This window comes from Ochotona curzoniae, unplaced genomic scaffold (genome assembly GCF_017591425.1).
Source record: "Ochotona curzoniae isolate NIBS_2020 unplaced genomic scaffold, NIBS_Ocur_1.0 patch430, whole genome shotgun sequence".
NCBI lineage: Eukaryota > Metazoa > Chordata > Mammalia > Lagomorpha > Ochotonidae > Ochotona > Ochotona curzoniae.
In genome coordinates, this window is record NW_024467007.1 from 69,758 (window position 1) to 97,259 (window position 27,502).

General features: G+C 36.9%; 1 protein-coding gene across 17 annotated transcripts in view; it reads left to right on the top strand.

Moving 5' to 3' along the window:
* The window catches only part of LOC121167799 (sarcolemmal membrane-associated protein), a 116,847-nt gene that overhangs the window by 58,536 nt on the left and 30,809 nt on the right, over positions 1–27,502 (top strand). For 4 of the 17 annotated variants that reach the window (XM_040997442.1, XM_040997437.1, XM_040997443.1 and 1 more), the window contains exons 3-10: positions 494–566; positions 6,611–6,647; positions 8,822–8,884; positions 12,725–12,820; positions 13,067–13,138; positions 14,650–14,790; positions 15,902–16,039; positions 18,200–18,368. In XM_040997442.1, the coding sequence (XP_040853376.1) occupies positions 494–566; positions 6,611–6,647; positions 8,822–8,884; positions 12,725–12,820; positions 13,067–13,138; positions 14,650–14,790; positions 15,902–16,039; positions 18,200–18,368 (789 nt within the window). Of the gene's footprint in view, positions 1–493; positions 567–1,242; positions 1,246–6,610; positions 6,648–8,821; positions 8,885–12,724; positions 12,821–13,066; positions 13,139–14,649; positions 14,791–15,901; positions 16,040–18,199; positions 18,369–18,454; positions 18,506–18,995; positions 19,050–23,371; positions 23,435–25,691; positions 25,695–27,502 lie in introns of all 17 variants that reach the window. The other 13 variants (XM_040997428.1, XM_040997439.1, XM_040997431.1 and 10 more) reach the window with 7 other exon arrangements.

A 27,502-nucleotide genomic window follows, 5' to 3' on the forward strand; every position in this document is an offset into this window, starting at 1 on the left:
CTGAGCTAGAAACCTCAAATGTGAGTTCTAATAAGCAATTTCACTGGTCTTGATTTCCTTGACATTAAATGGGGATATTAAATGCCATTTCTTAATTATTTATAACTTCATAGAGTTTTATGCAGTGTGACTAAGAGTTACAGATTAGAGGCAGGAGAGTTTAGAATGAAGGCTATATTTGAAAAGGAAACAGAGTTAGATTTTTCTCACTCAGTTGTATTTCCATATATATGATATATTGACTGTTACAGAATTGGAAATTAGGATTTTTTGAAACCATTCCATCTGTAATTCTGTTTTATAATTATGATTTATTATGAATAGAGATAAGTTTCTCCAGGATAATGAATATTTTGTTACTGCTACTAAACCAGATTTGTTTTCTTCCCTAGAAGTTATTTTTAGGAAAAGAAATACATGTTTAGATATGAGAAGTACAAAGGTTTATATTTAAACAATTGTTTTATTCATGATATTTGTTTGTTTTAACCAGTTACCCACGGGTGTATTGTTTCCACAATAAAACTTTTTCTACCAGATGGTATGGAAGCCCGGCTCCGCTCAGAGTGAGTATAATTTAGTGCTCTTTAATTCGGGGATTAATTATTTTGGTTAATAATATTCTAGACAATAATAAACAGTCAGTGTTGTAAGATTATTTTAATTAGGTTATATAATTGCTGTTATATTTCCTGGAGTATGATACACTTTATTTTAAATTGCTTTTCACATTAGTTGAAATTATACTAAATAGAAAGCATTAGAGGCAGGGATTATTTTGTTTCTAAATTTAGTTTTATAGTTTTTATTTTAATTCGTGTCTAATTGTTTTTTCACAGTGTTTGGGGCATGCTAGTCGTGGTGGCACCTCCATCCCTTTGGGTAGGAGGTTACTGTAGCGGTTCTTAGACACTGATTGCCTGTACAATTAATACATGAATACCGAGCTCACAATCTTACAGGCCCTTGAATATGTTTTTTTTTTTTTTCACAGTTTCAAGTTGTGTGTTGTGTGTGTGTATTTAAGTGAAAGTCACACATACAATCTAGATTTTAAAATATAAACATAAGTACATTTTGATTTGGTGATTTTTACAACACAGCTGCATGATCCTTAAAAATCCTTTTTTTTAAATGCTTGAATTGCTAGCAGCTTGTTTCTGTACTCAACATGATATTTTCTGCCCTAAAAGAGGAGGGACAGTGATGCGTGAGAGCATGGAAACTGAAGGACAAGAGCAGTGAGTAGGAGAGAAGCAATAGAGATTCTTCTGTCACTGTGACCGTCTGTACTTTGATTAGTCATGTATTTTATACTTCACTTAGAAGATACCTTTAATGGAAAAAAAAAAAGGTTTATACAGAGAGAGAGCTTCTATCCGTTGGTTCTCTAACCAAATGGCTGCATCTGGGTCTCATTTGTGGGTGGCAGGTGCCTAACTACTTGGGTCATCTTGCCCAGGTTTTCCCAGGTCATTAGCAGGGAGATGAATCAGAAGTAAGCAGCAGAGATACCAACTGGCGCCCAGATGGGGTGCAGGTGTAACAGGTGGTGGCTTTACCTGTTGTATGCCATACAAAGCTTTTAAACCCAATGTTTTTCCAGTGCTTTCTTATCATTATTTATTTTTCATGTGAGAGGACCAGGCAGAAAGAAAGCAAGAAGGAAATATATACATAGAAAAGAAAGGGGCACGGGGGAGAATCTTCTATCTGCTAGTTCATTCTACAGCTGGAAGAGCTGAGATGTGCCAAAGCCAGCAGACTGGAATTCCATTGGACTCCTTCACCACTCATGTAGAAGGGGTCCTGGGGTCCTAAAGTACTTGAAGCCAACTAGGATGTGTTAACAGGTTAAGAAGTGGAGGACCTGGGGCTTAAACTGGCACTCTGTACTCATTTAAAAAAAAAATTTTTTTAAAGAGTATCTGAAATACAGCATAAATGTTAAAGATATTTTAAATTTACAAAATTAATGTTTCTTGTTTTAAACGGGTTTAATTATGAAAATAGGAGAAATTTTGAACTTCAATGAAACAACTTTTTTGAGCCCAGGAGCAATATTTTATAACTAAGAGTAACTCTTAATTTACTGATGATGTATAGCTTCTTGAAAGACCTTGAGGTCTGTATTTGGTAACAGCTTTTTCCTTCAAACTTTGAGCAGCTACCTGAGGAGTGTGGGTTCCCAGGTTCCAACTGGCAGAGTGTGTGAGTTTTTTCAGTTAATTATGACCTTAGTCATTGGGTTTTTTTAGTCCATTTCACCTTTGTTCCCATTACCCTCTTTCTGGTATTCCCCCCCACTTTTTTTTTTTTAAATATTAGCATCGTTTACAATTTTGCTGTAGTTCCTTGTACATGATTTTGATTGCCTTTCTGGAAAATTTTTGGACAGGCCATTCTCCTGAGTTGGAAGAAGATCCGATAGCCTTCAGAAGTAGTGTAGTCAAAGCCTAATGCCAGGTGTTCTGTGACTTGATCAGGGTTCATTTTCTCAACTGAAATATGAAGATGACAATAATACCGTTGGAGCAGGAACTTTATGAAGATTAAGCAACATTCTGTGCTTGAAGTACTCAGCCTAATACCTGGCATGGAATACATGTGTGATCCACATTAGAGCTGTTCCTGTTACTTTAATCAATTTTTGTAATGCTTAACATGCTTTTGGATGTGCCACATGCCTTGATTTTAGATTGTGTATATAGCAGTTAGTGCTTTTCAGATTTTCAGCAGGTTATTCTCCAAAAGCTGACTCTTGTTCCTTGATTTCTTATAGTATACAATTTTTTTCAAGATGTATTTTTATTGGAAAGTCAGATTTACAAAGAAGAGACAGAGAGAATGATCTTCCAACTCCTAGTTCATTCCCCAAGTGGCTGCAATGGTCAGAGCTGAGCCGATCCGAGCAAGGAGCTTCTTCCGGGTGTCCCACGTGGGTGCAGAGTCCCAAGGCTTTGGGCCTTCCTCAACTGCTTTTCCAGCCACAAGCAGGGAGCTGAAAGGGAAGTGGAGCAGACAGGATATGAACTGGCACCCACAGAGTATCCTGGAACATGCAAGGCAAGGAGTTTAGCTACTAGGCTACTACCCTGACCCATAAGCAATTTTCTAATGATAAGAAATGTAGATACTACATGAAGCTCCACTGTTCTAATACTGAACACTTGTTTTCATTTTCTGCATTCTCTGGCTCTTTTATATACACGTGGACTTTCTTCATAATTTAAATAAAATATGCCTATATCCAAGAGAGTCTGTGAAGTGCAAATGCATATTATCACATGTGTTACTGGATGTTTATCCTTTTGTTTGTTAACTAAATTTTCACAAGAACAGAAGATTTTATGTTTGAATCAGTAAGAAAGCTAGATTCTTACCCAAATTTTAGTAGCACCATTTGCTCCCATTTACATTTTCCTATTTGTTTCCCTTTATGTGCATATGCAAATAAAAGAATATATAACCAAAATGGTTATATCTGGATAGGGTACTAGCACTGAGCAGTTTTGATCTATTTGTTCATGGTTTACTTCATATATGTTCTATCATCAATATATAGTAATTGTACTCTTAAAAATGAGCTTATCTTGGGTCCAACACAGTGGCCTAATGGCTAAGGTCCTCACATTGAACGTGCCAGGATCCCACATGGGTGCTGGTTCTAGTCCTGGCAGCCCCGCTTCCCATCCAGTTCCCTGCTTGTGGCCTGGGAAAGCAGTCAAGGATGGCCCAAAGCCTTGGGACCCTGCACCCGCGTGGGAGACCCGGAAGAGCTCCAGGCTCCTGGCTTCAGATTGGTGCAGCACCGGCCATTGCAGCCACTTGGGGAGTGAAGACTGTGCAATAAAAATAAGTAAATCTTTTTTTTTTTTTTAAATGGGCTTATCTTAAAATGTCTAATTTTATAGGGTAAAAAGGAAAACTGAAGCCTGCACATGATTATTAAATTATTAAATTTAGTGAATTAATCACACTAATTAAAACATAGAAGTACAGTAGCGAGTTATATAGAGAAACCTCTGTAACACAGAGATCATGGATGCTCAGAAAGGAGTGGAGTGCTGGAAATTATTAGTAAATTTGATCAGTTGTGCCAGATCAGTTCCTTAGCAGCTTACACACATTTAGCCACTTGAATTTAAGAATCTGACCCAGTCTTCAAGCTGAGTGACTGGTCAGGTGCAAATGATTAGTACCTGCTAAGGCAGATATGTGTGCCCCAGACTTACCCCCAACTCACATAGATTATTTTGTAGGATATGAAATTAGAGGCCTTGCCTTCCTTAGCTGTGGGCTTATCATGGTCCTGCTTGAAGCTCTTTATTTAAGCAGATTCAATACAGTAATTTGGGTTGATAATTTTCATTTTTATGGTTGAGGAAGAGGAGATCTGCATTGATCAGGCAATTTGTCTTTTGCTGGGAAGGAAGAGCTAGAATTTGGACCCAGTCAGTGTAATTTCTGAACTTGCATGCTTTAGTTCTAAACTTTGTGTCAGTATTATTTAAGCAATTAGCAGCTAGTAACACTGTCTGTTTAATGTTTGTTTTAAAGTGACAGTTCAATTTAATACGTACATTTAAGTATTCAATTTCTGAGGTGGCTGGTACAGCAAAATAGTACTACTGTCCTTTTTAAAAAAAATATATTTGTATTCATTTGAAAGATTTGATTGAGAGGGAAGGAAAGACAGAGGGAGGCCTTCTATCCACTGGCTCCCCTTCCCAAATCACCACAGTGTCCAGAGCTGAGCTGACCTGAAGCCAGGAGCCAGGAACTTCTTCCAGATCTCCTACGTGGGTGCAAGGTCCCAAGGCTTTGGACCATGTTCTGCTTTCCCATGTCACAAGCAGAGAGCTGGATGGAAAGTGGTGCAGCCAAGACGTGAACAGGCTCCCACATGGGATGCCAGGCCACAGGGCAGAGGGTTAGCCTACCACCAAGTTGGTCCCAGTACTGCTGTTCTATTTAGCATTATTGTTCACTAGAGAAGGTTTCCAGATCTTAGCCTTTCTTTACTGTAGAACTTGGGTCTATAAGACATTCTCCATAGGAGTGTTTAATTTTAGAAGCTTAACCTATACATCCCCAAATTGGAGATGAGGGATTTAGAGAGTGATTCTTTGCTATGTCAATGTAATAAAACAAATCCTAGAGGATATCGGGGTAAGTTAAGTAAACCACAGAAAGACAAATGTCAACAGTTTTCCTTCTTATGGAAGGTAGAAACCTCTCTGAGCATGAAGTAGTGATACTAGAGGGTGAGAGGACTTCAGAGGATAAAGGAAGTTTGGTTAACAGGTGCCAAAATCAGGATACATCAAAGAAATGTTACACTGAATAATTGTGTGACTGTGATTCATAATAATCAAATACATGTCTTAAGAGCAGATGTAAGAAAGGAACTTCAAACCTCATAAAGTGATGGTATAGAAGGGGAAAGGTTGATTGCTCTGATTTGATCAGTACATATTATGTACTTGTATTAAAACATCACATTGTGACCCATCAATAAGTATAATAATTACTAATCAAAAAACATTGAAACTGCAGTTTAAGAACTGGGGAAATGATCTGAATGTGTATTTCTTAAAACAAATGCAACTGGCCAAGAAATATATGAAAAAATGCTCATTATCATTAACCACCAGGAAAATGCAAATCGAAATCACAATGAGATACTGTCTCACTCTCAATAGGATGAGTTTTACCAAAAAGATGTGGCACTAATCCCAGTAGCTATGATGTAGACCCAATCTTGATGTCTGGCGTTAGGTGAATTATTTAAGTAAATGTAAATACCTAAATGGAATAGTACCCAATGATTAATAAGAATTAAATCCAGTATTTCGTTTACAATAAAATGGTTGGGATTTTAGGTTCATTCAATGAATAAGCCAGGTGCAGAAAGGTAGATATTATAGGTTCTCTTTCATGTGTGAAGTTTAAACAAATGTCATTTTGAACTTATATTAGTGATTATTAGAATCTGGGAATGATGGGAGGAGAGGAATTGGAAGGATGTTGGAAAAAGGGTAACAAAACTCAGACAGATAGGAATGAGAGGTCCCAGTGTACCACAGCACACTGGGGCAATCATAGATCACCGTAATATGTTACAGCCTGAGAACCTGGAAAGCAGGAGCTAGAAGCCTCCAAACTTGAAAGGAAGGTAGGGCAGTGGGGATGTTCAATATCTGCTTTGATCCATTTATGCTTTCTGTATATATTAAAATTATGCACTTGCCTCAAAAGTGTATATGTTACATGTTAATCAAAATTGTCTTTTAAAAATATAGCCTAAGACTCCATCACCACCCTCAGTAAGTGTGGATTCTTTCCCAGTATTTAATACATTTTTGGATTGGAGCTTGCTTTTAGAAATATACTGATGTGTAAAAATTTGGTTAATGTATTTGTTACCCCCTTTTTATTCCCTACAAATTTATACATTTACAGAGGTTTAAAAAGATAATTCATGTTCTTTTAGCTATATGAAGGCAAATGTGTCAGTTTTGTGGTTTGTGATATTCTGGTACTGTCATATTCTTGTCTCCTCTAATTGTCAGGAAATTCGATAAAAATTCTAAATTTTGCTTTTCAGTGTCATCCATGCCCCATTACCAAGTCCTGTTGACAAAGTAAGTTGCTAATAATTATTCTTTATAGCCTGTTTTAGTTTACTTTGAAACTATTTTGTTTGTAATATGATTCATCTAGAAACTTATTTCTCTGTAACAAAATATGTAGAATATGTATAACTATGTAGTAATCCTCTGGTATTTAATATCTGGAAATTTTAGGATGTTTCTTCAATAAAAGGCTTTGTTATTTCAACCCATTAACTGTATAGACTATAAGTACCTATTTAGTTCTTAGGTAAAGGTAAGGAATGTTTGCTATTATTTTTTACTCTAAGTTATAGCTTTGTCTAGAAATTTCTTAAAACTTTCCATCTACATAGTTCACTCAACATTTGTATATACTGGAAAGTAGTAAAGAAATATGTGCTCTTTCATAGCAGTGTTCAGGTATTATTTCAAAGATCAGTTTTAACATGATCTGAACATAAACTACGTAATAATTACCAACTAGGAACTATTTTTCTTTTGTTCAAAAATAGCAGTGCATTAAATGATAGATACTACTTAATAGCAAAAACTCTTTCACATCTTCTGGCATTAAAGTGGTATTGGTTTTCTTACTGCAGTAACTGAACTATTGGGACAAATGTTCTACTTATTTCTTCCTTTTGGGAAAAGAATGAAAGCATGCTTTAAACTGTTGATTCCTTTTTAGTAATGTAAGTGTTTAATCCTGGGTTTCTGCAGTACCAAGAATTACTCCAGAAATAAATAATGGTCTTGTGACTTAGAACTTAGTTTAAAAAAAAAGTTGACTTTTTTTTCTTGTCTTCTAGTCAGCACATTAATAAAAGTATACTTTCTGATCACTAAAAGGAATGATACTGTGACCTCATTAATAAGTTACCGCTTAGGCTTTGTTAGTGTTGAGTAGGAAATTGCAGCCATGCCATGGGTCTCCATTCCACAGGTTTGAAAACCAAGCTGTTGTAATACTCTTGATTTCTAAAAGCTTGACTATGATTTGCAGTGTTTGTTTATTTATTTATTTTTGTAGGTTTGAACACCATTATCTCTCATCCTTTTTCTTAAAACCTGTGTATAGTTTGAGAGAGAGTAATTATCTCTGGCCACCGGATAAAATGTGAAATTTCACACCCTCAAGCACACACACATACAAATACCATTTTGAAATGGCTACTTTTTTTTTTTTTTGACAATCTTTACATAGTTAATTAGGGCAAAAAAGGTTCAAGGGCTACAGGAAAGTGGGTAAGGCTATTATTTCCACATTGTTTTTTTCCTGTATCTGGGGTAAAGGGGGAGGTAAAGGGAGAAGCCCCACCCAGTCTCCCACCCATCTTGCTCAAGTGGTCTTGATAGTTCAACAGTTCTGAATTGCTGCCAATCTCGCCATTCCAAGCACAGTGAAGTTGCTGCAGAATCCTCTGATTGACATACCATAGATTCCGTTTGCCCAGTTTTTCACTGCCAACATATGGCTGGGGTAGTTGATTGATCTGTTCTGTCCTCTGTGGTGATGCCAGGTGTCCTCTGCAGATTCCGATAGACTGCCGTATCCTCCATGTGCAGCTGGTTATTCTCTCCACTGCTCCGTCTGAGCCTCTGGGGAGGCTTGGTTCTGGCACTTGTACTCCATGGCAAGACCATGGTTTCTGAGTCCGGCAGTTCTATTGGGGAGATCCCAAAAGAAACTTTGTCTGAGGTGATCCCAGACCAGATTCTTGTGTGTACTTGCAAGTACAGGGCCCGGCACAGTCCATCGCCCCAATCAGCTGGTGGTTGCAATTGCTGGGTCGGTTCTGTTTCCAGCCCTGTCTTCCACTGGAACCAATGGGTGTTGCAGTCCAGCCTGATTCTGGAAATGGCTACTTTTAATAAATTGTTTTGGAGAACCATTTAACAATGAATTATAAAAGGAAAGTAAGTGGCTCTGACTTTGGAAGTATTATTTCTGCATTGTTTTCATGAGTAGTACTTGTTCTACCACCTGCTTTTAAGCTTTTAAACCAGGTAATCAGGTATAAATACCATTTACAAACTTTGGACATAGCACAGAGGTATATTGACAACTAAGGAAACTGATGAATTTTTAAAATAATGTTTTGTGCATTTAGGCAAATAGATAATTCAAGGAATTGATTTGTCTTCAATGTCTTTTATAAAAAGTGTTTTATGTGATTGTTGACACTGTATCATTTTATTTCTAGGTTGCTGCTAACACTCCAAGTATGTACTCTCAGGAACTATTCCAGCTTTCTCAGTATCTTCAGGTAAAAGTTAATCTTGAGACTTTCTTAAAAGCAGAATCAAATAAATAATTTACATTTATTTCTTTAGCTCACAAACAGAATTTAAAAGCACTGGGGAAAAAAAGAATTTTTAAAGTACTGGAAGAATATAAATACAAAAGAAAGGACAAAGAATTAAAAATAGGTTCATGCAGCCCAGTTCAGGCCTAACCTAGTGGCTAAAACCCTTGCCTTGCCTGTGCCAAGATCCCATATGATGCTGGTTTGTGTCCCGGAAGTCTCACTTCCCATCCAGCTCCCTGCTTGTGGCCTGGAAAGCAGTGAAGGATGATCTAAAACCTTGAGACCCTGCATCTGTGTGGGAGAACCGAAAGAAGCTCCTGGCTTTAAATCAGCTTGGCTCCAGGCATTGTGGCCACTTGGGGAGTGAACCAGCAGATGGAAGTTCTTTTTCTCTGTATCTCCTCTCTGTATATCTGACTTTCTAATATAGTTTGAGGCTGAGTTATAGTTATTCTGGTGAGGGAAGATGATTAACAAAAATTTTGTGCTTGAAATTTAGAGATTGAGGTTTTTTTTGTTGTTGTTTTGTTTTGTTATTTAAATTTTGGCTTTCTTCCTAAATCAGTTCCATGACCTTGGGTGAGTCATTTTACATTCAGGTGTCTTTTGTTTGAAATTATAGAACGAAGCCAGTGATCCGGGGTTCCTACCTTCTTTAATGGGAATCAGTCACTGAGGGATGTTCTGCCTCAGTTAAGGATATACACATCTATAAAAATAAATTATCAGTGTATTAGCTGGATCTTCTACCAGGTATAATGTGTTCTTACATTAAAACAACAACAACAACAAAAACAGCTCAACACATTTGTGCTTTCGTAGAATATCAAAGAATTCCCCAGATGTGATCCCTAACTGTAATTCCTGAGGTGCTTCATTTTCCTCCTCTGTGAAATGGATAGAATAATAGCATTTATTTTACTGAATTGTGAATAAATGAATTTATAAATATAAAACACACAGATTATTGCCTGGTATATACAGTGAAAAATTATTTACTTTTCAATAGGAAGGCATTTTTCAAAAATCTGTCTGCTCTTAGAGATGCAAGAAAACTTTGAGATTAATTTGGCATAAATTTCATTTTGTGTCTGAGTAATATGGTGCTCATAATCTTTAAATCATGATCCCAAGGCTGTTCCCTATTGTTGCTCATACTAATAATCTGTTAGTTAAGCTCATGCCTTGGTTTGTTGATTCCTAACTTTTTTTCTTGTGAATATTCATGGTAGACTCACCTCACTTTTCCTTTTTCTGTCTCCTTAAAGAGAAAATTATACCACACATTCTGTATATTTCGTTATTGAATTGCTAATGTAGATTCTGAACCTTTTGAATAAAAGTTAGAATGCATGCGTTCCATGTCTTAGAATTGAGAGACCTTTTATAAAGTGTAATTACACCATCTAGTGGAGGTAGATTCTAAAGATATAGTTGGTTAGTAGACTGATTTTTCTGTAAAACATTCTATAGCATCTATAACTTCTTGTATATTAGGAAGGTGTTAGGAGCAAATAAACATGGAATGTAAATTGTCCTTTTTCTATAGATTCTGAGATAGTTCTTTTATTAGATATTTTAAATATATTTTTGAGTTGTGTAAAAATATAATACCTCTAACTCTAAAATGATCACCTTTTCCTTGATTATTAAAGGATGTGAAAGGCAATACATTCTTTTTTTAAAAAAGATTTATTTATTTTTATTGCAAAGTCAGACACACAGTGAGGAGAGAGAGAGAGAGGAAGGTCTTCCCCCCATGATTCACTCCCCCGGTGACCACAGCAACTGGAGCTGCAGTGTTCCAAAGCCAGGAAGCAGGAAACTCTTCCGGGTCTCCCATACAGATGCAGGGTCCCAAGGCTTTGGGCCGTCTTTGACTGCTTTCTCAGATCACAAGCAGGGAGCTGGATGAGAAGCAGGGCCACTAGGATTAGAACTGGTGCCCATATGGGATCCTGGCACATTTAACGCGAGGACTTTAGCCACTCTAGGGTACTGTACTGAGCCCATGAAAGGCAATAAATTCTTGCTTCAAACATCAAATACTGTGTTTGAAGTGTACACTTGTCTGTTGAGGTAACTTGACAGTTTTAAGGTAGTAAATGTTCTTTGGATAATAACAGGAATAAAAGAAGGTAAAGAATGTATGCCAGGGTCTTTCCTCCCTTGAAGCCCCATCCTGTCACTACGGCAGGAGACCTCTCTCTCACTCTCAAATAAATCTTGTTTTGCACTCTGAAAATATACATGAGAAACATGGTGTACATTCTTCTTTTCATTCATTGTTCTGGGCCCAGCTCAATAACTCAATGGCTAAATCCTCACCTTCAAGCACTGAAATGCCGTATGAGTACCGGTTCATGTCGCAGCTGCTCTGCTTCTTATCCACTTTCCTGTTGTAGCCAGGGAAAGCAGTGGAGGATGGCGCCAATCCTTGGGACCCTGCACTTGCATGGGAGACCTGAAAGAAGCACCAGGTTCCTAGCTTCATTTCGGCTTAGCTCTGGCCATTGAGGGCATTTGGGGAGTGACCCAGCAGATAGAGGATCTTTGTCTCTCTCTGTAAATCTCATCTGCCTTTCCAATAAAAATAGATTAAAAAAAAAAAAAGAGTGTATGCCAAAACCACAACTAAGTGCCGCCAGCGTTTCACATGGAAACTACTCCCAGTAAAGTATGTCACGATGTTAACAGCTATAAAATGTTAACCAGTCATCTAACAATCAGACTTTGTTCACAAGTGATTTTCACTGTAAAATATTCCTTTGGAGCTGCCAAATTGTTATTTAACTCATTGATCCCTTAAGTACGTTGAAGCAATATTTGCTGAGTTCTTGTTTACTTGCAGCCTATTAATTGCTGCTAAGTGGAGTACAGTCAGAAAATTAGAACACCTAGAGATGCTGTGATAAAATAGCTGGGAGAGTGGTTCTCCCTGAATAAGCACTTCTAAAGCACAGAAATTTTTAAACAAAAGCTGTTTCATTTTAAAAGATCATTTTTATACACTGAAAAAATTATAAGCTATTTTAGCTGCTTGCCAAGATTATATTATCTTGTTTTATACAGAGTTTGTTTTGAGATATACGTTTTGGATTTATGTGTGTGTGTGTAGATATTACATATGTGTGCATACATATGAGTAAATGCAAGCGTGAACCAATTGTTGGCTTTTTCTGGTATAGATTTTTAAAGACACTCTTCTAAATTTTAACTAAATAAAACCTAAAGCAGTTTACTCGGTAGGGAGTTAGTGTAGCAATTAAGACACCCATATCACGAACCAAATTGCCTGGATTTGTTACCAGGCTCTGGATTCGGAGTTCAGTGTGCTGCTAATGCAGACCCTTGGAGGCCACAGTGATGGCTGGAATTGCTCAGTCACTGCTCTCTGCACTGGAAACCTGCTCTGTATTACCGCCTCCTGACCTCAGCCTTGTCCCAGCCCTGACCGAGGACACTCTCTTTGTCTTTATTTTTGTCTCTGTGCCTCTCAAAGTTGCTTTTATTTTTTAATAAAAGCTTATTTACATATTTACTATATTTGTAAACAGGTGAATTCTTTTCTTGGTATAGGTGAAGTTGCAGCTAGAACATCTCTAACAAAATTAAAATCCATCAAATTCTAAAATAATATAGCCTAGATACATTTTTAAAATTATGTTTAAAAATTTTTGGACTATATTAAGAGAAATGTAATAATATGAGACTATATTCCAAAAGAAATTTAATTGATTGCTCTTTAAAAGACTCATTGAGTTTATTAAAAATCTCTTTTGTGACTTATAATACTAGGAGGCCTTACATCGGGAACAGATGTTGGAACAGAAGTTAGCTACGCTTCAGCGACTACTGGCCATCACCCAAGAGGCTTCCGATACCAGTTGGCAGGTATCCTACTTACGTTTATTTTCAAGAAACATTTTAAATATGGTTTAATGTTCTTTGTAGCTTGAATGAACTAAAACTAAATTTTTGTGGCAAACATAGTTTTCTAACTAATGAACATATGTTGAAAATTTAGCCAGATATGGGTCAATTTTATGATTTCATCTTTTGTTAATTGAAATCTTTATATATGTATGTTATTGTGTAGATACTCTTGGGTTATATTTATATTTAACTTTTCTTCAACAGGCTTTAATAGATGAAGATAGGCTCTTATCACGGTTAGAAGTTATGGGAAACCAATTGCAGGCATGCTCCAAAGTAAGTATTAATCTCATTTATGTAAAGAAATCTACATAGTATTTTTTGTGACTTCCTTTCTTTGAATGTAATTCTGAGTAAATATTAAAACATTGATGTGTTTCCACCATTCTTTTAATCATTTGAAATGGGAAATTTCAAGTAACACCTGTGAGTAGAAGTAATAATATAATGAATGCTCGTGTATAGCTATAATTGTTCCGTTGTAGTTGATGCTTTTTGAAGAAACTAGGTCATTTACAGAAGTTCCTTCAGTTGGCAAGTTTTTTGGTCCTTTTTTTCTTTAAGATTTTTTTGTTTTGTTTTAATTTTTGTTGGAAAGTCAGATATACAGAGAAAGAGAGAAAAAGATCTTCTGTCCATTAATTCACTCCCCATGTGGCTGCCAATCTGAATCCAGGAGCCTGGAGCCTCTTCTGGGTCTCCCATGCGGGTGCAGGGTCCCAGGGCTTTGGGCCGTCTTCGACCACTTTCCCAGTCCATAAATAAGGAGCTGGATAGGAAGCGGAGGGGGCCCCCAGGATTAGAATTGGCACCCGTATGGGATCCTGGCACATGCAAGGCGAGGACTTTACCCACTAGGCTATCACACTTGGCCTCTAAAAAAACTTTTTAAATTGTATTTTATTTTTACATAGTTGGTTAGGGTGCAAAGGATCAAGGGCTAGAGGAAGATGGGTGAGACCATTGTTTCCACATTCCCTTTTTTCCTTCCTGTATCTGAGGGAAGAGGGGAGATAAAGGGAGAAACCACACCCAGCCTCACAATCATCTCAGTGTCCCCAATTTGGGCATGCTCCGAGGGTCCTGCTCAAGAAGTTTTGATAGTTCCACAGTTCTGAATTGCTGCTGATCTCACCACTCCAAGCATGTTGATTCTCTCCAGAATCCACTGGCTGACATAGTCACCTTAGAGTATCCGTTTGGTCTGATTTTTACTGCCAACACTTGGCTGGGGTAATTGATCAATTTGTTTTGAATATTTGATCAGAATAAACCTCTTCAGAATGACTCCTTAGTCTTTTTTTATAAAAGCCTAGTGGAGTTTGTTAGATTTATGCTGACAAACAAGCAAAGACATTTTTTGCACATTTCTTACCTCAGACTTGAAGTCCACATTGTTCCTTTCATACCGTTTTTTTTGCTTTTTTTTTTTTTGAACTATTATTTTAGGCTTGGTGCTTCTAAAGATAATTACTTTTGCCTCTGGATGTAATTAAGATGGTATGCAGAATACTAATAATTTGAGTATTTAATTTTGTGTTTTAGAAATTGTCAATCACTTTTTGTCTTTATTGGAAGTGAATATTAATATGTTTGTAAAGGTATAATTTACTGATGCAGTTTTTAAATATAGCTTCAGTTTATAAATGATTAGCATCATTTGTGTTTGGAGGTACCTTATTATAGAATTTAAAAATATTATAATCTGCTAATATTTAAAAAACTCTAAGTGCTTTTTTAAGAAAAAAACAACTTGTTTATAATTATAAATCCTTTTTTTCTTCTAGAATCAAACAGAAGATAGTTTACGGAAGGAACTCATAGCATTGCAGGAAGATAAACACAACTATGAGACAACAGCCAAAGAGTCCTTGAGGCGAGTTCTTCAGGAGAAAATTGAAGTTGTTAGAAAACTTTCAGAAGTTGAGGTATTTCACTTTTAAAAGTATTAGGTTGCTAGTAGAGTTATTTCTGAATTTTAAACTTTTCAGGGCCCTTTATATTTTTAAATATTTTTATATTTATTTATTTGAAAGGCAGAGTTATAGAGAGAAGAAGAGAGACAGAAAGGAAGAGATCTTCAATCTGCTGATTGATCCCCACGTGGTTGCAACAGTCATTCCTGGGCCAGGTCAAAGCTAGTAACCCAGAGATTCTTCAAGGTGTCCAACATTGGTTCGGGGACCTAAGCATTTGGGCTATCTGCTGCTGCTTTCCCAGGCACATTAGCAGGAAGCTAATCAGAACTGGAACAGCTGGATCTCAAACCAGTCCCCAAATGGGATGCTAGTGTTAACAAATGGAGGCTGAACGCACTCTGCCACGGTGCCAGCCGCTCCAGGACCTTTGAAACTTGGTAATATATGGCTAGAAAATATTTGTTCAGGTAGGAAGGAAAGAGTACACTGCTTTAGCCAAGTTCTCATTAGGAGGGTAGGACTCCTAACCAGGGAATCTTGGCAATTTGTATTTATGTATTTCAGCCTTTATACAGTGGACAGTGTTGTGTGCCAGATGGCCTCCTGTCACCTGGTTTTGCTTTTGGTCCAGGATGGTCTGGAACTGACTACTACACGTTAGCTCACCTGTCCTCCAGAGAGGAACTCATTGTTGCTTACAGTGTTAGAGATTCCAAGAGTGATTTATCTTCAGTGCTCTTTCTGGGTACTTGAGGAATAAAATTGTTTCACATTAAGCATGATATCATAAAAGTTAATACACTCAAAATATCTTAAAGGTTAAAAGTAACAGATTGTGGCCCTTTAGAGTAGAGTTGCGTAAAGGTAACGTTCTCTTCCTGACCCCTAGGGCTTTTTTTTTTTTGCAAATTCATACTTGCACTTTTTGTTTCCATATGCCTTGAAATAAATTAAAATCCACATATTACTGAACTATGTTTTATAAAAAGTCCAAGGCAAAAAAAAAAATGTTGGTTAGAATTACTCATAGAATTGTATCTTTATAAACTAAATTTAAAAAGTAGTTCTAAGTTATTAAGTTATATTTATTGAGTAAATTACTTACAAACTTGAATTGCAGCGAAGCCTGAGTAATACTGAAGATGAATGTACACACCTGAAAGAAATGAATGAACGGACTCAGGAAGAGTTAAGAGAATTAGCCAATAAATATAATGGAGCAGTTAATGAAATTAAAGATCTATCTGATAAATTAAAGGTATGTATTTACTCACCCTGAAAGAATGCTAATAGTCTGTGACACACTGGCTACTTCAACAGGTTGATGCCGCTGAAACTTGCAGGAAAACTTCGTACTGGCTGAAATTTATCATGACAACGAGGTGCTTATATTCCATGCAGCCCAACTTGCAATCCCATAGACAATTAAAAGCTGATTTATTTCCTCTGGGTGAAAATTTAGTAGGTGCTTCCCAGTAGGCATCTTTTAATATATTATCATGTATTTTCAGAAGTATGTTCTGATAAATGAGCTTTAGCAAAACCCAAGATTTTAGCTATGTTTTTTAATCCTAAAACTGCTTATCTTTGGGTTATCCTGATGGCAAACCACGATCAGTGAGTGCTAGAACAAGCCCAGAGGAATCTCAGCGTGATCTGCTTGTCCTCTTTTAACCTGTAAGGATGCGTTGACTCTGACTCAGCTGCAAATCCCTGTGCATACGGGACCTTGAGGTTAGGGTAGGTCACAGCACAAGGTCATGTCTAGTTGGTCCATTAAACTTTTTTTTTAAGATTGATTTATTTTTGTTGCAAAGTCAGATATATGCAGAGAGGGAGAGAGACAGAGAGGAAGATCTTCCTTCGGATGATTCTCTCCCCAAGTGACTGCAACGGCTAGAGCTGCGGTCATCTGGAACCAGGAGCCAGGAGCTTCTTCCAGGTCTCCTATGTGGGTGCAGGGCCCCAAGGCATTGAGCCATCTTTGACTGCTTTCCTAGGCCTCAAGCAGGGAGCTGGATGGGAAGCAGGGCCGCTGGGATTAGAACTGGTGCCCATATGGAATCCTGGCATGTTCAAAGCGAGGACTTAAGCCGCTAGACCACTATCCTGGGCCCAGTTCATTAAACTCTTAAAACTGGGTCAGGCGCAAAAGCCTAGTGGCCCAAGTCCTTGCCTTGCACACACTAGCATCCCATATGGATGCCAATTCTAATCCCAGCGGCTCTGCTTCCCTGCTTGTGGCCTAGAAAGGCAGTGTAGGACGGCCCAAGGCCTTGGGATCCTGTACCACATGGAAGACATGGAGGAGATCCTGGCTCCTGGCTTCAGATTGGCTCAGCAACAGCCATTGCAGCCACATCAGGAGTGAATCATCAGACAGAAGATCTTGCTCGCTCTCTCTCTCTCCTCCTCTCTGTATATCTGCCTTTCCAATAAAAATAAATGAATCTTAAAAAAAAAAAAGGCTTTTAAAACTAAGTATATCAAGATCTGTACATACAGTATACATACATGTAATTCCAACCATGGATTGAATACTTCAAACATATGCATTTTTTAAGGAAGACCAAATCATGCCCTTTCTTTGTGTGGCTGGTTAACCTGTAATAGTTTAAAAATTCTTCTTTTTTTTTTTTTTAAGATTTATATATTTTTATTGGAAAGGCAGATATACAGAGAGGAGGAGAGACAGAGAGGAAGATCTTCCGTCCGATGGTTCACTCCCCAAGTGACCACAACGGCTGGAGCTGAGCCAGTCTGAAGCCAGGAGCCAGGAGCTCTTCTGGGTCTCCCACTCAGGTGCAGGGTCCCAATTCTCTGGGCTGTCCTTGACTGCTTTCCCAGGCCACAAGCAGGGAGCTGGATGGGAAGCGGGGCTGCTGGGATTAGAACCGGCGCCCATATGGGATCCTGGTGTGTGCAAGGCGAGGACTTTAATCACTACGCTATTGCACCAGGCCCTAAAAATTATTCTTTTTTAAAGGTCTTTTGAAAAAGTACATGTGCCAGTATTCCCCTAGCTAAATGCAATTTTACCTAAAATTTCAGATTAAGTTACATTTCAGAATTTAGGATAAAAACTATAGTAATTTTAGTTATTTTACTTTCCTCTTTAAAAATTAATTTTTTTTCAACTTTAACCTTTCTTTATCATGGTGGGGAGCCTGTGTGATTGCTCTACGTTTTTCCTTTTTTAGGTTTCGGGAAGGACTGACCTGAGTGTCAATCCCTTTTGACATTACACCTTTGTCTTTATCTTCCCAGTTTAGAAACACCAGTATGTTCTAGAATATGGAATAATTTGTTTAGATATTTAGGTGAATAAGGCTGTCCTTGTTAAGGCTTATGAAAACATAAGAAGGTCTTATGGAATAACTAAATTTTCTTTTCTGTATTTTATTTTTTTCCTCAACAGGTAGCAGAAGGAAAACAAGAGGAAATCCAACAGAAGGGACAGGCTGAGAAAAAAGAACTGCAGCATAAGATAGATGAAATGGAAGAAAAGGAACAGGAGCTGCAGGCAAAAATAGAAGCTTTGCAAGCTGATAATGATTTCACCAATGAAAGGCTGACAGCTTTACAAGGTAAGTTAGCTAATCCATAAATTGATTTGATTCGATTTCTTTCTTTTTATCTGTGAAATATCTTTTTCTTGGACTTTTATTTACAGTACGGTTAGGACATCTTCAGGAGAAAACTCTTAAAGAATGCAGCAGCTTAGGTAGGTGTGATCCTGTTTCTTTACTTAAAGCCGAATATTTTTTTATCATTAAACCTTAGACCTTGTTTATTATCTCACACTGAGTGCTTTCTTAAAGGGATATTTTACATGATTGAATATAAAATAATTGAGCTCTTAGGAGACTTCCTTCTAAAATATATTTGATTGCCACCAGTGGGCACCATTGTTTAGTCCTTGAGATGAATGGAATTTCTGTGTGTTTCCTTTGAGATCTGTAGGTAAGAACAATACATGAATGGCAGGATCCTTTTTCTTTTGGGGTTCAGTGTAAGGCTGCTATGGAATTGGAACCTTTACTCTAAATTAATGGAAAAATGGCAAGTTGAGCTTTTCTTGTAAAAATACATTTAAAATGTTCATTCAGTACAGTCTTAGTATGAATTGAAATATAAAATGCCATGGTTACACTTTGACCACTTTTAAGTCATATTTTCTTTGATTAGGCAATGATATACTGTCTTAATCCTAGGGATACAAGTTGATGACTTCTTACCTAAAATAAATGGGAGCAGAGAAAAAGGTAGTGTAAAAAACTTAAATTCTTCCCCCCGTGATTTCCTTTTACTGTTTAAGCAGGATAGGTAGCCTAGGGTTTTAAGTATTTGGAATGAAATGCATGCTATTCACAGACCATTGAATTCCATCTTTCAAAATCAGGTTTCCTTTTATTCTGTAAGACATGTTACTGTATTATTTTCCTAGATATTCCTTGTTGTATGGAAATTTTAACTATTCAAATAATAGGAAAATGACGAAGTTCAACTGTATTACTGGTCCGTGTAGGCTCTTCCTAGTCCCTATTGTATTTTACAAAGAGGTATATTACCATTTTGTTCCATTGGGTTCTGCTTCTAGGAGATAATTGAGCACCTGCTGAGCATCCTCCCCTGCTCCCACCCTACCCCATGTTATCTGAAAAGCAGAGCGAGAAAGAGGAAGGTGCTGTGCGAGTTCTTTCCTAAGTGCCTGCGCCAGCCAGGGCTCAGTCAGACTGGAAACAGAAGCCTAGAATTCAGTCTGGATTTCTGACATGGGTGCCGTGGACCCAAGAACTTTAACTGTCACCTGATTCTCCCAGTGTGCACCTTACCGTAAAACTGGATTGGTAGTGGAGTAGTTAGGAATCTGATGTGGTATGTGGGCAGTTTAACTGCTGAATCAAACGCTTACCCCCGACCCCTATTTTTTTAATGTTCGAATTTATTTATCTATCCCTTGGATTGTTTTCTTTATCAGTCTTTCATTGATCAAAGAATGAAATCAGTCATTTCTGCCACCAGAAAAATCCTTTGTTACTTCTTAGTTCTGTCACCATTCTTTAAGCATAGTGTGAGCTCTCTGTTGTCAAAAACTGTAAGCTATTAGTTACTGCTTTGCCTACTATAACATGACGTACATTTTATCAAGTGGCCTTTAAAATGCTTCAGTTCTGAAGATGCCTGTTCTTCTACCCCTCCCCTTCCATCTAGCATTGCTCAAGCACCGGTAAGGAGGCAGATCCTGCACTACCTGCTTGCAGTGCAAAAGGAGCAATATCGTTCTGTGTTTACTCATCTATGTGCCTGTCATCTCACTTTTGATATAAACATTAAGTGGAAAATAACAAGATCCATGCCTAGAACTTCATATTCAGTACTTTTTTCCAGGCGTCAGGGATTATCATGGTAGTTCTTGGGCAGCAGTCAGTCAAGAGGTGGATTTTTATATTTTTTTTGTTTGATTCAGTTAACTTGTTTTTAATTAAGACTAGCAAAATAGGCTCAGGTAGATCTATATAGCAAAGTCAAGGCCTAATATCGCATATTTCATAAGTTTTGAAACTCAGGATAACACTTTCATCACTAATTGTTACTTGTTCTAAGTGTGATTTGTAAACTAAATTGATTTCTTAAAATTTCAACTTTAAATTTCAGAATTTTTAAAGGTGTAGTTTATATTCATTGCACAAAAATTACTAGTTGGTTGTCAAATATATACAGAAAACTTACATGAAATTATCTAATCATCTTCTGATAACTTGCTTAAATTTTTTTTATGTTTTCTGTCATTATTTTGCTTGTTTCTCTCTTTCTGACATATGTACTTTTTAATCAAATCCATCACCCTCCAGGTGTTGAGGATGTGTTTACAGAGTTGGAAAATTATTGCTTAAAATTTAACTGATTCAGAATAGTAGATTATTTTCATACTGTAATAGTTATAAATAGATACCTTGATTTAAAACTAAAGTTATTTTAAATACTAAAAGGTAAACCATACTATAATTATTATTTCCTTGGTGTATAGGAATTTGGGTCGGGGGTGATAAATTGGGTAACTTGAGACAGATTAACAATATTTTAGAGTAACTAAGCAGTAAATTTCTGTATATACTCAAATTGTGTTTTACCAGATTTAGTTATGAAATAGACTTTGGATTAAGATGGGGCCCCTTTTCCACTCTGAATTGCTTATAATATAGGAACATGCCAATTACAAAGTATTCTAATATTGCCAGAGTCCTGATTTTAATGAAAGTTACTATTTAAATAATAAAGTAATACATCTTCCAATGAGCTCCCTTTTTAAAATTATTTAAATATACTTTGCTGAAAGCACAGATTTTGTGTTGTAACGTTTGTATCTTATTTAATAAGTATTATAGCTTAGAAAATTTAGAATATTAATGCCTTATGAAAATATGAGCTACATGTATAATTAATTTTTTTGGTTTAAATAGTTAACCTAATTAGGCAGAACAAATTTTATTGATATGTTTAATTCACAGTATCCAAAATGTTGCATTTCAACATGTAATCAGCATTAGAGGATTATTAATGAACTATTTTGCTTCTTTTTACTATATTTGAAATCATGGTGTGTATGTTTTGTACTTACAGCACACCTCAGTCTGAACTAGTTGTATTTGTAGAACTCAACAACCACATGTGACTAATGGCTATAGTGTTGGACAGTGTGGGTGTAAGAAATCAGAATGTATAGGAAACTCATGCATAAATTGAAACTCAATTTAATAGTATTTCTCTAAGTTACATTTCTCTATCTTTATTTATAAGCAACCCTTTTCCCTTCAGTAAATATAATTTCTTTGAGATTGTTTTATCAATTTTTTTTAGTTTGGGGAAAATTAATTCCCAAAGATCGGAATTCAAGTGATATTATCATGATTCAAATCTTTTATATATATGTAATCTGTAAGAGCTTTCTCTGATACATATAGGCAATTTCTTTGTAGAAGTTGTAAACATATATGTGTGTATACTTGATCTTAAATTTTATCTAAAACAGTATAGTAAGTATTTTAATGAAGTCTAGGTTTTAAAATCCAAGTAGACAAAAGTGACTTTTAGCTTTGTCAGTTAATGGTGGAGTTTTCTGCTTTAATAGGTGTTGTGCAGCGTTTGTTGATTTTACTCTGAAATTTGATTTCAAATAGATTCTATGAATTCCTTTAGTTGGCTTCTGATGTAGTATAGTTTGAAAGTATCATGTAGCTTAGCAATGATGTAGAACAACTTTTCTCTTGGTTGTTACTACCCTCCTGAGGTGTGCTGTTTTGATCTTCTTGGCTCCAAGTAGCAAATTTTCTTTATGAAATAGTTATAAACTTTAGGATTCTTTTACACCCAACATTGGGTTTTTTTAAGGGCTATATTTTATCCCTATAACATCTCAAATATGTAATGCAGTGATCATTCCAAAACGTGAGTTATATGAACCTTTTATTTCCCTGTTACTGATGATGACTGTGGACTGGAGGCTCTGCACGCCTTGTAACTAGTTGAAGGATGATGACAGATTTAGTAGGGGCAGAGAAGGCAGCTAAGAGAAGTGACTTACTGTCAGAATAGGAGGTGTCTGCTTCTGCTGCAGAGTTGATCAAGGGATGTGGAAGGTTGAGATAAGGAGAGCAGAGGTTTTCCTGTGAGAGTGATACGAACTCATGTCCATTTTTGACAGGTTTTAGTGTTTTAACACCTTTCAGATTGTCAACATGTTGGGATTTATCTTTAACACTCAAACTTCCCAATCTATTTAGTATTTTTGAAAAAAGACACAAATATGTCATTGAAAGATATTATCCAAATTCAGTAGTTATTTGCATCAGAGTAATAAATTTAACTTTAATAAAAGGGCTAAAACTTATTAGAAGTACTGTGGTTCGGTTTAGTTCTCTCTATTCATTAAAAAAAAAGAAAACAACTCAGTTTTATCTGAACAAAAGCCGTTGGCCAAGCTCTTAATTTAAAGTGCACAGACAGTGGTTATAATCATTTGAACAAAGTTCAACAGTGTAACTTTTTGACAATATATGAATTAAAGATTAAATGACTCAAAAGGGAAGACTGTGTGAAATGATAAATATAGAATTTTTTATGTTTCTTCAATTTCAAAGAATTATTTGATGGTATTTTTAACATATTTACCTTTTATCTCCTGACTGATATGAATATTTAGCTTCTAAGAGGGGCTGTTAGAAAATAGAAATTAAATGTTAATGTAGTAATAAAATACAAAATTTTTAACATTATTTAAAGGTATTTGTTAAGTTCTCATGGAGAAACATTTTTGAAAATGGGAGAAGGTTTTTAAAGCAATATGTGCATTTTTTTCTATCTCTTTGGATAAAAACTGCACCTTTAAAAGCTAACCATTTGGGGTACAAATTAATGATTATTAAACTATCATTTTCAGTCCTTTATCTTCAACTGAAAAATATGTATTAAAATCTATTCAAATTTTATCCAGAATTAGCTATGTTTATACATTTCCGTTTTTCTCTTTGCTGTTGGTTTTCAAAGACCAACAATATCGTATCCTTAAAGGTGTTTCTTTCTTTATTAGAGCACTTGCTTTCAAAGAGTGGCGGGGACTGCACTTTTATTCATCAATTCATAGAATGCCAGAGTGAGTACAGAGTATTTTTCACATTGGTTTTAATGCAGTCAGGCTAAATGAGAAACTCCATGTGTTTATTTTACTAGACATGCACAAAGGGCCATCTTCAGACAATAGCCGGCCTTTTCATAGTGTCAGTATTTCTCTCTTTTGAGAAAAATATTCCTGTTGCATTTTGCCTTCATAGATGGAACAGAACATTTCAGATTAGTCTCTCTCTCTCTCTCTCTCACAAACACACACACACACACGCACACACACGCACACACACGTGTGTGTGCGCGCGCAAGGAAGTTTCAGGCTTGTTAATTAAGAATCATTACTGGGCCCAGCACAGTAGCCTAACAGGTTAAGTCTTCACCTTGCATGCGCCAGGATCCCATATGATCACCGGTTCTAATCCCGGCTGTTCCACTTCCCATCCAGCTCCCTGCTCGTGGCCAGGGAAAGCAGTTGAGGACGGCCCAAAGCCTTGGGACCTGCACCCACGTGGGACACGTGGAAGAAGCCCCTGGCTTCGGCTCTGGATGTTATGGCCACTTGGGTAGTGAACCAACAAACAGCAGATCCTTCTCCGTCTCTCCTTCTCTCTGTAATTCTGACTTTTCAATTTAAAAATCATTACTGAGCAGTTTTAAATGTTAAGTGTCTAAGCTTCCTGTGGATGCTTAATAAAGAGTAAAATTAAGCTGTTTATTTGAATTTTAGTTTTATCAACTATTTAAATTTTGAGGTTCTTAAATACATAGATTAACTGAGGCCACCAAAATAATTAGTTGGTGCACCCTTCCGAAGATGGCCCTCAGGGTCACAGGAACTTGCTGTTTCTGGGAAAGACGTTAGAGTAGATTGTCCTACATCTTAGAGCAAGACTGTCTTTAAGATGATTTTAAAGAAAAGTAGTCTTTTGAGGCAGTTTAGACAGCCATGCTAATCCTGAACAAAAATATTATGGTCCATTGTTGAAAATCATGTAAATGTTTACATTATAGTGCTCCTGAGGTTGTTGTAATTTCTTCATCTTCTTAGTAAGAAGTGAAGACCACTCTAGTTAGTAAAAATCCTTTGCTGACATCCGTTCTTTTTCTGATTAGGCAAATACTTTCTGAGGCATTTCCCTTTTTCTTGTCTTGCTCACCACGTTCCTCCTCACACACTTCCCTCCCCGGCTCGGAACGAGGGATCTCACACATTCCTGAATGTCTGATCTGATCTGGGGGGGTGTGCGTGCCTGTGTGGTGTCCCCATCTGTGGTGCACAGGGAAGGGTCACACCTGCTGATTACAGCAGGCAGAAGGTCAGTAGATCAATATTATATTCCATAGAGATCCTTCTGGAGAATAGCTTTAGGGGAGCTTCTGATTTACCAACTTTAGATGCTATAACATATCTAATATTATACGCTATAATATTAGATATATTAGTATTATTTTGAAGCGATTTATTTCATTGTCTTGTTCACAACTTTGCCTGTTTATTTACTTGAAAGGCAGAGTAAACAGAGACAGATCTTGCATCTACTGGTTCACTCCCCTCATACCCACAGCAGCCAGGGATAAGCCAAGTCAGAATCAGGAAGGCCATCGGGGTCTCCCATGCGAATGGCAGGAGCCCTCATATCTGGGCCAGCATTCGCTTGCTTCCCAGACACGTTAGCAAGGAAGTGACTGGGAAGCAGTAGTTGAAACTGAAACTGGGTCCGGCGTGGTGGCCTAGTGGCTAATGTCCTTGCCTTGCACACGCTGGGATGCCATTTGGGCACCGGTTCTAATCCCAGCAGCCCTGTTTCCCATCCAGCTCCCTGCTTGTGTCCTGGGAAAACAGTCGAGGATGGCCCAAAGTGTTGGGACCCTGCACCCGTGTGGGAGACCTGGAGGAAGTTCCCTGCTCCTGGCTTCGGATCGGTGCAGCACCGGCCATTGCGGTCACTTGGAGAGTGAATCATTGGATGGAAGATCTTCTTCTCTATCTCTCCTCCTCTCTGTATATCTGCCTTTACAATAAAAATGAATAGGTATTAAAAAAAAAAACCACAATATTCCCAAAGCAAAGGTCAGTGCATCTTTTTGTTGTCTCTAGTTAAAGTAACTTTTAAAACTTTATGAATTAATACAGCTACTTGGGGTAAGATAATTAGTATCCACTTCGGAAAAAAATTTATACTTTATTACATGTGATCATTCTTTGATAAGTTAATTTTGTTTTGAAAGTTGGATTTTATATTTTGAACCCAAAGAAATGTGAACATAAAATTATCAAAAAACAGAAAGTGTTTTAATCTGTTGTAGTTTATAAAAATGCTTTATGGGCCTGGTGCAGTAGCCTAGTGGCTACGTCCTCACCTTGCAACCACTGGGGTCTCATATGGGCTCTGATTCATATTGTAGCTGCTCCACTTCCCATTCAGCTGCTTGCTTGTGAACTGGGAAAGCAATAGAGGATGGGCCGAAGCCTTGAGACCTTGTACCCACCTGGTAGACTCTGGAGGAGGCGCCTGACTCCTGGCTTCTGATTGGCTCAGCTGCAGCCATTGCAGCCACTTGGGGAGTGAACCAGTGGACCAAAAATATCTGTCTCTCCTTCCTTCTGTCAATCTGCCTTTCCAATAAAAAAAAAATCTTTTAAAAATGAAAATTAAAAATTATTTCACTTTTAATTGTTAATTATTAATGTGTAATTTATCATGGACAATTTTATTTAAAATCATTTTTAAATATTTATAATTGTAACACAGGACAATTTTTTGAACATAAAGTTGATTAGAGATTTTCACTGCATTGTAATTATGGAGGAAAAATGGTTCAAATAGACATTCAGAATTAGCAAAGAAGTTTTGTGAATTACAGCAAATTTCCTCAGTGGTAATATTAGACAACTTGTAAAGTGATATTTATGAGGATTATGTAATATCTTAGGAAATATTAAGCTTGTGGTACATAGAAGGAAAAATTAGAATATAAAATCCCATTCAGGGGTCAGCATTTTGGCACAGCTGGTTAAGCCAGCATCCTGTATGAGCAATGATTCAAGTCCCAGTTGTTCCACTTCTGTTCCTGCTCTCTGCTAAGCCACCTGTTAATACAATGGAAGATAGCCCAGGCACATCATCCTTCTCACCTGTGTGGGTGATCCAGGTGGAGTCCTGGCCCCCTGGTATTAGCCTGGCCCAGACTTGGCCATTGGGCCATCTGGAAAGTGAACCTGCTGAAGGAAAGTTGATCAATAGGTCTATCTCTCTGTGTATCTTTTCTGCTTCTCCCTCTGTCTTTAACTCTGCCTTGCAAGTAAAGCAAAATGAAATAAATCTCACTCTTTGTACATATGGCTGACCAAAGAACAACAAAAATACAAATATTCTTGAACCTCTGAAGCCCCTGGGTCGTTGAGTACAATGACTACTAGTTTAGGCCTGTGTTTAGGATTTGTTTGGTTTCTAAGTTGCAAATAGCAAGGATTTGGTTATTAATGGTTCTAGCTGATTCCTTAAATTTGCATGGCCAGAATTAGAATAGGAAAGGTTACCTTAAATTCAGTTTGTTTTCAAAGAGACATTTCATTCTTCAATGACAAGATGCCATAATAGAAATTTTTAATTTTTTTTAAAGTATTATCGCAGGCAAGTCCAGCAAATCTCATAGTGTAGGAAATTTGTACTAACCACTTTTTAACCATTTGAGACTATTTACTGACAAGTACACACAAACTTTTTGCCATTTTCAGTAATAGGCATTTGAACTGATTTACGATCATGAAGAGTATATTCTCTATGCAGAGGTAGACCAGTTTTTGGAAAAGCAAACATTAAATACTTAGCCTTCATTGTTTACTGGTGCTTGTGCTTGCCTGGTATCAGTTCAACTTGTGCTTTATAAGTTAGAGAGCAAACAGTTTACTATCCATCTGATTCTTTGTACATGTCTTTTTAATATAATGATTTTTAATTTTTATATGTATGTATTTTATACAAATATATAAAAACATTTATGAATCCATGAGAGAATTATTTGGTTGTTGGCTCTCAGTTTCCATGGTGATTTTGTGGACAATAAGTGAAATGGAAAACATTTCAACTTGGTT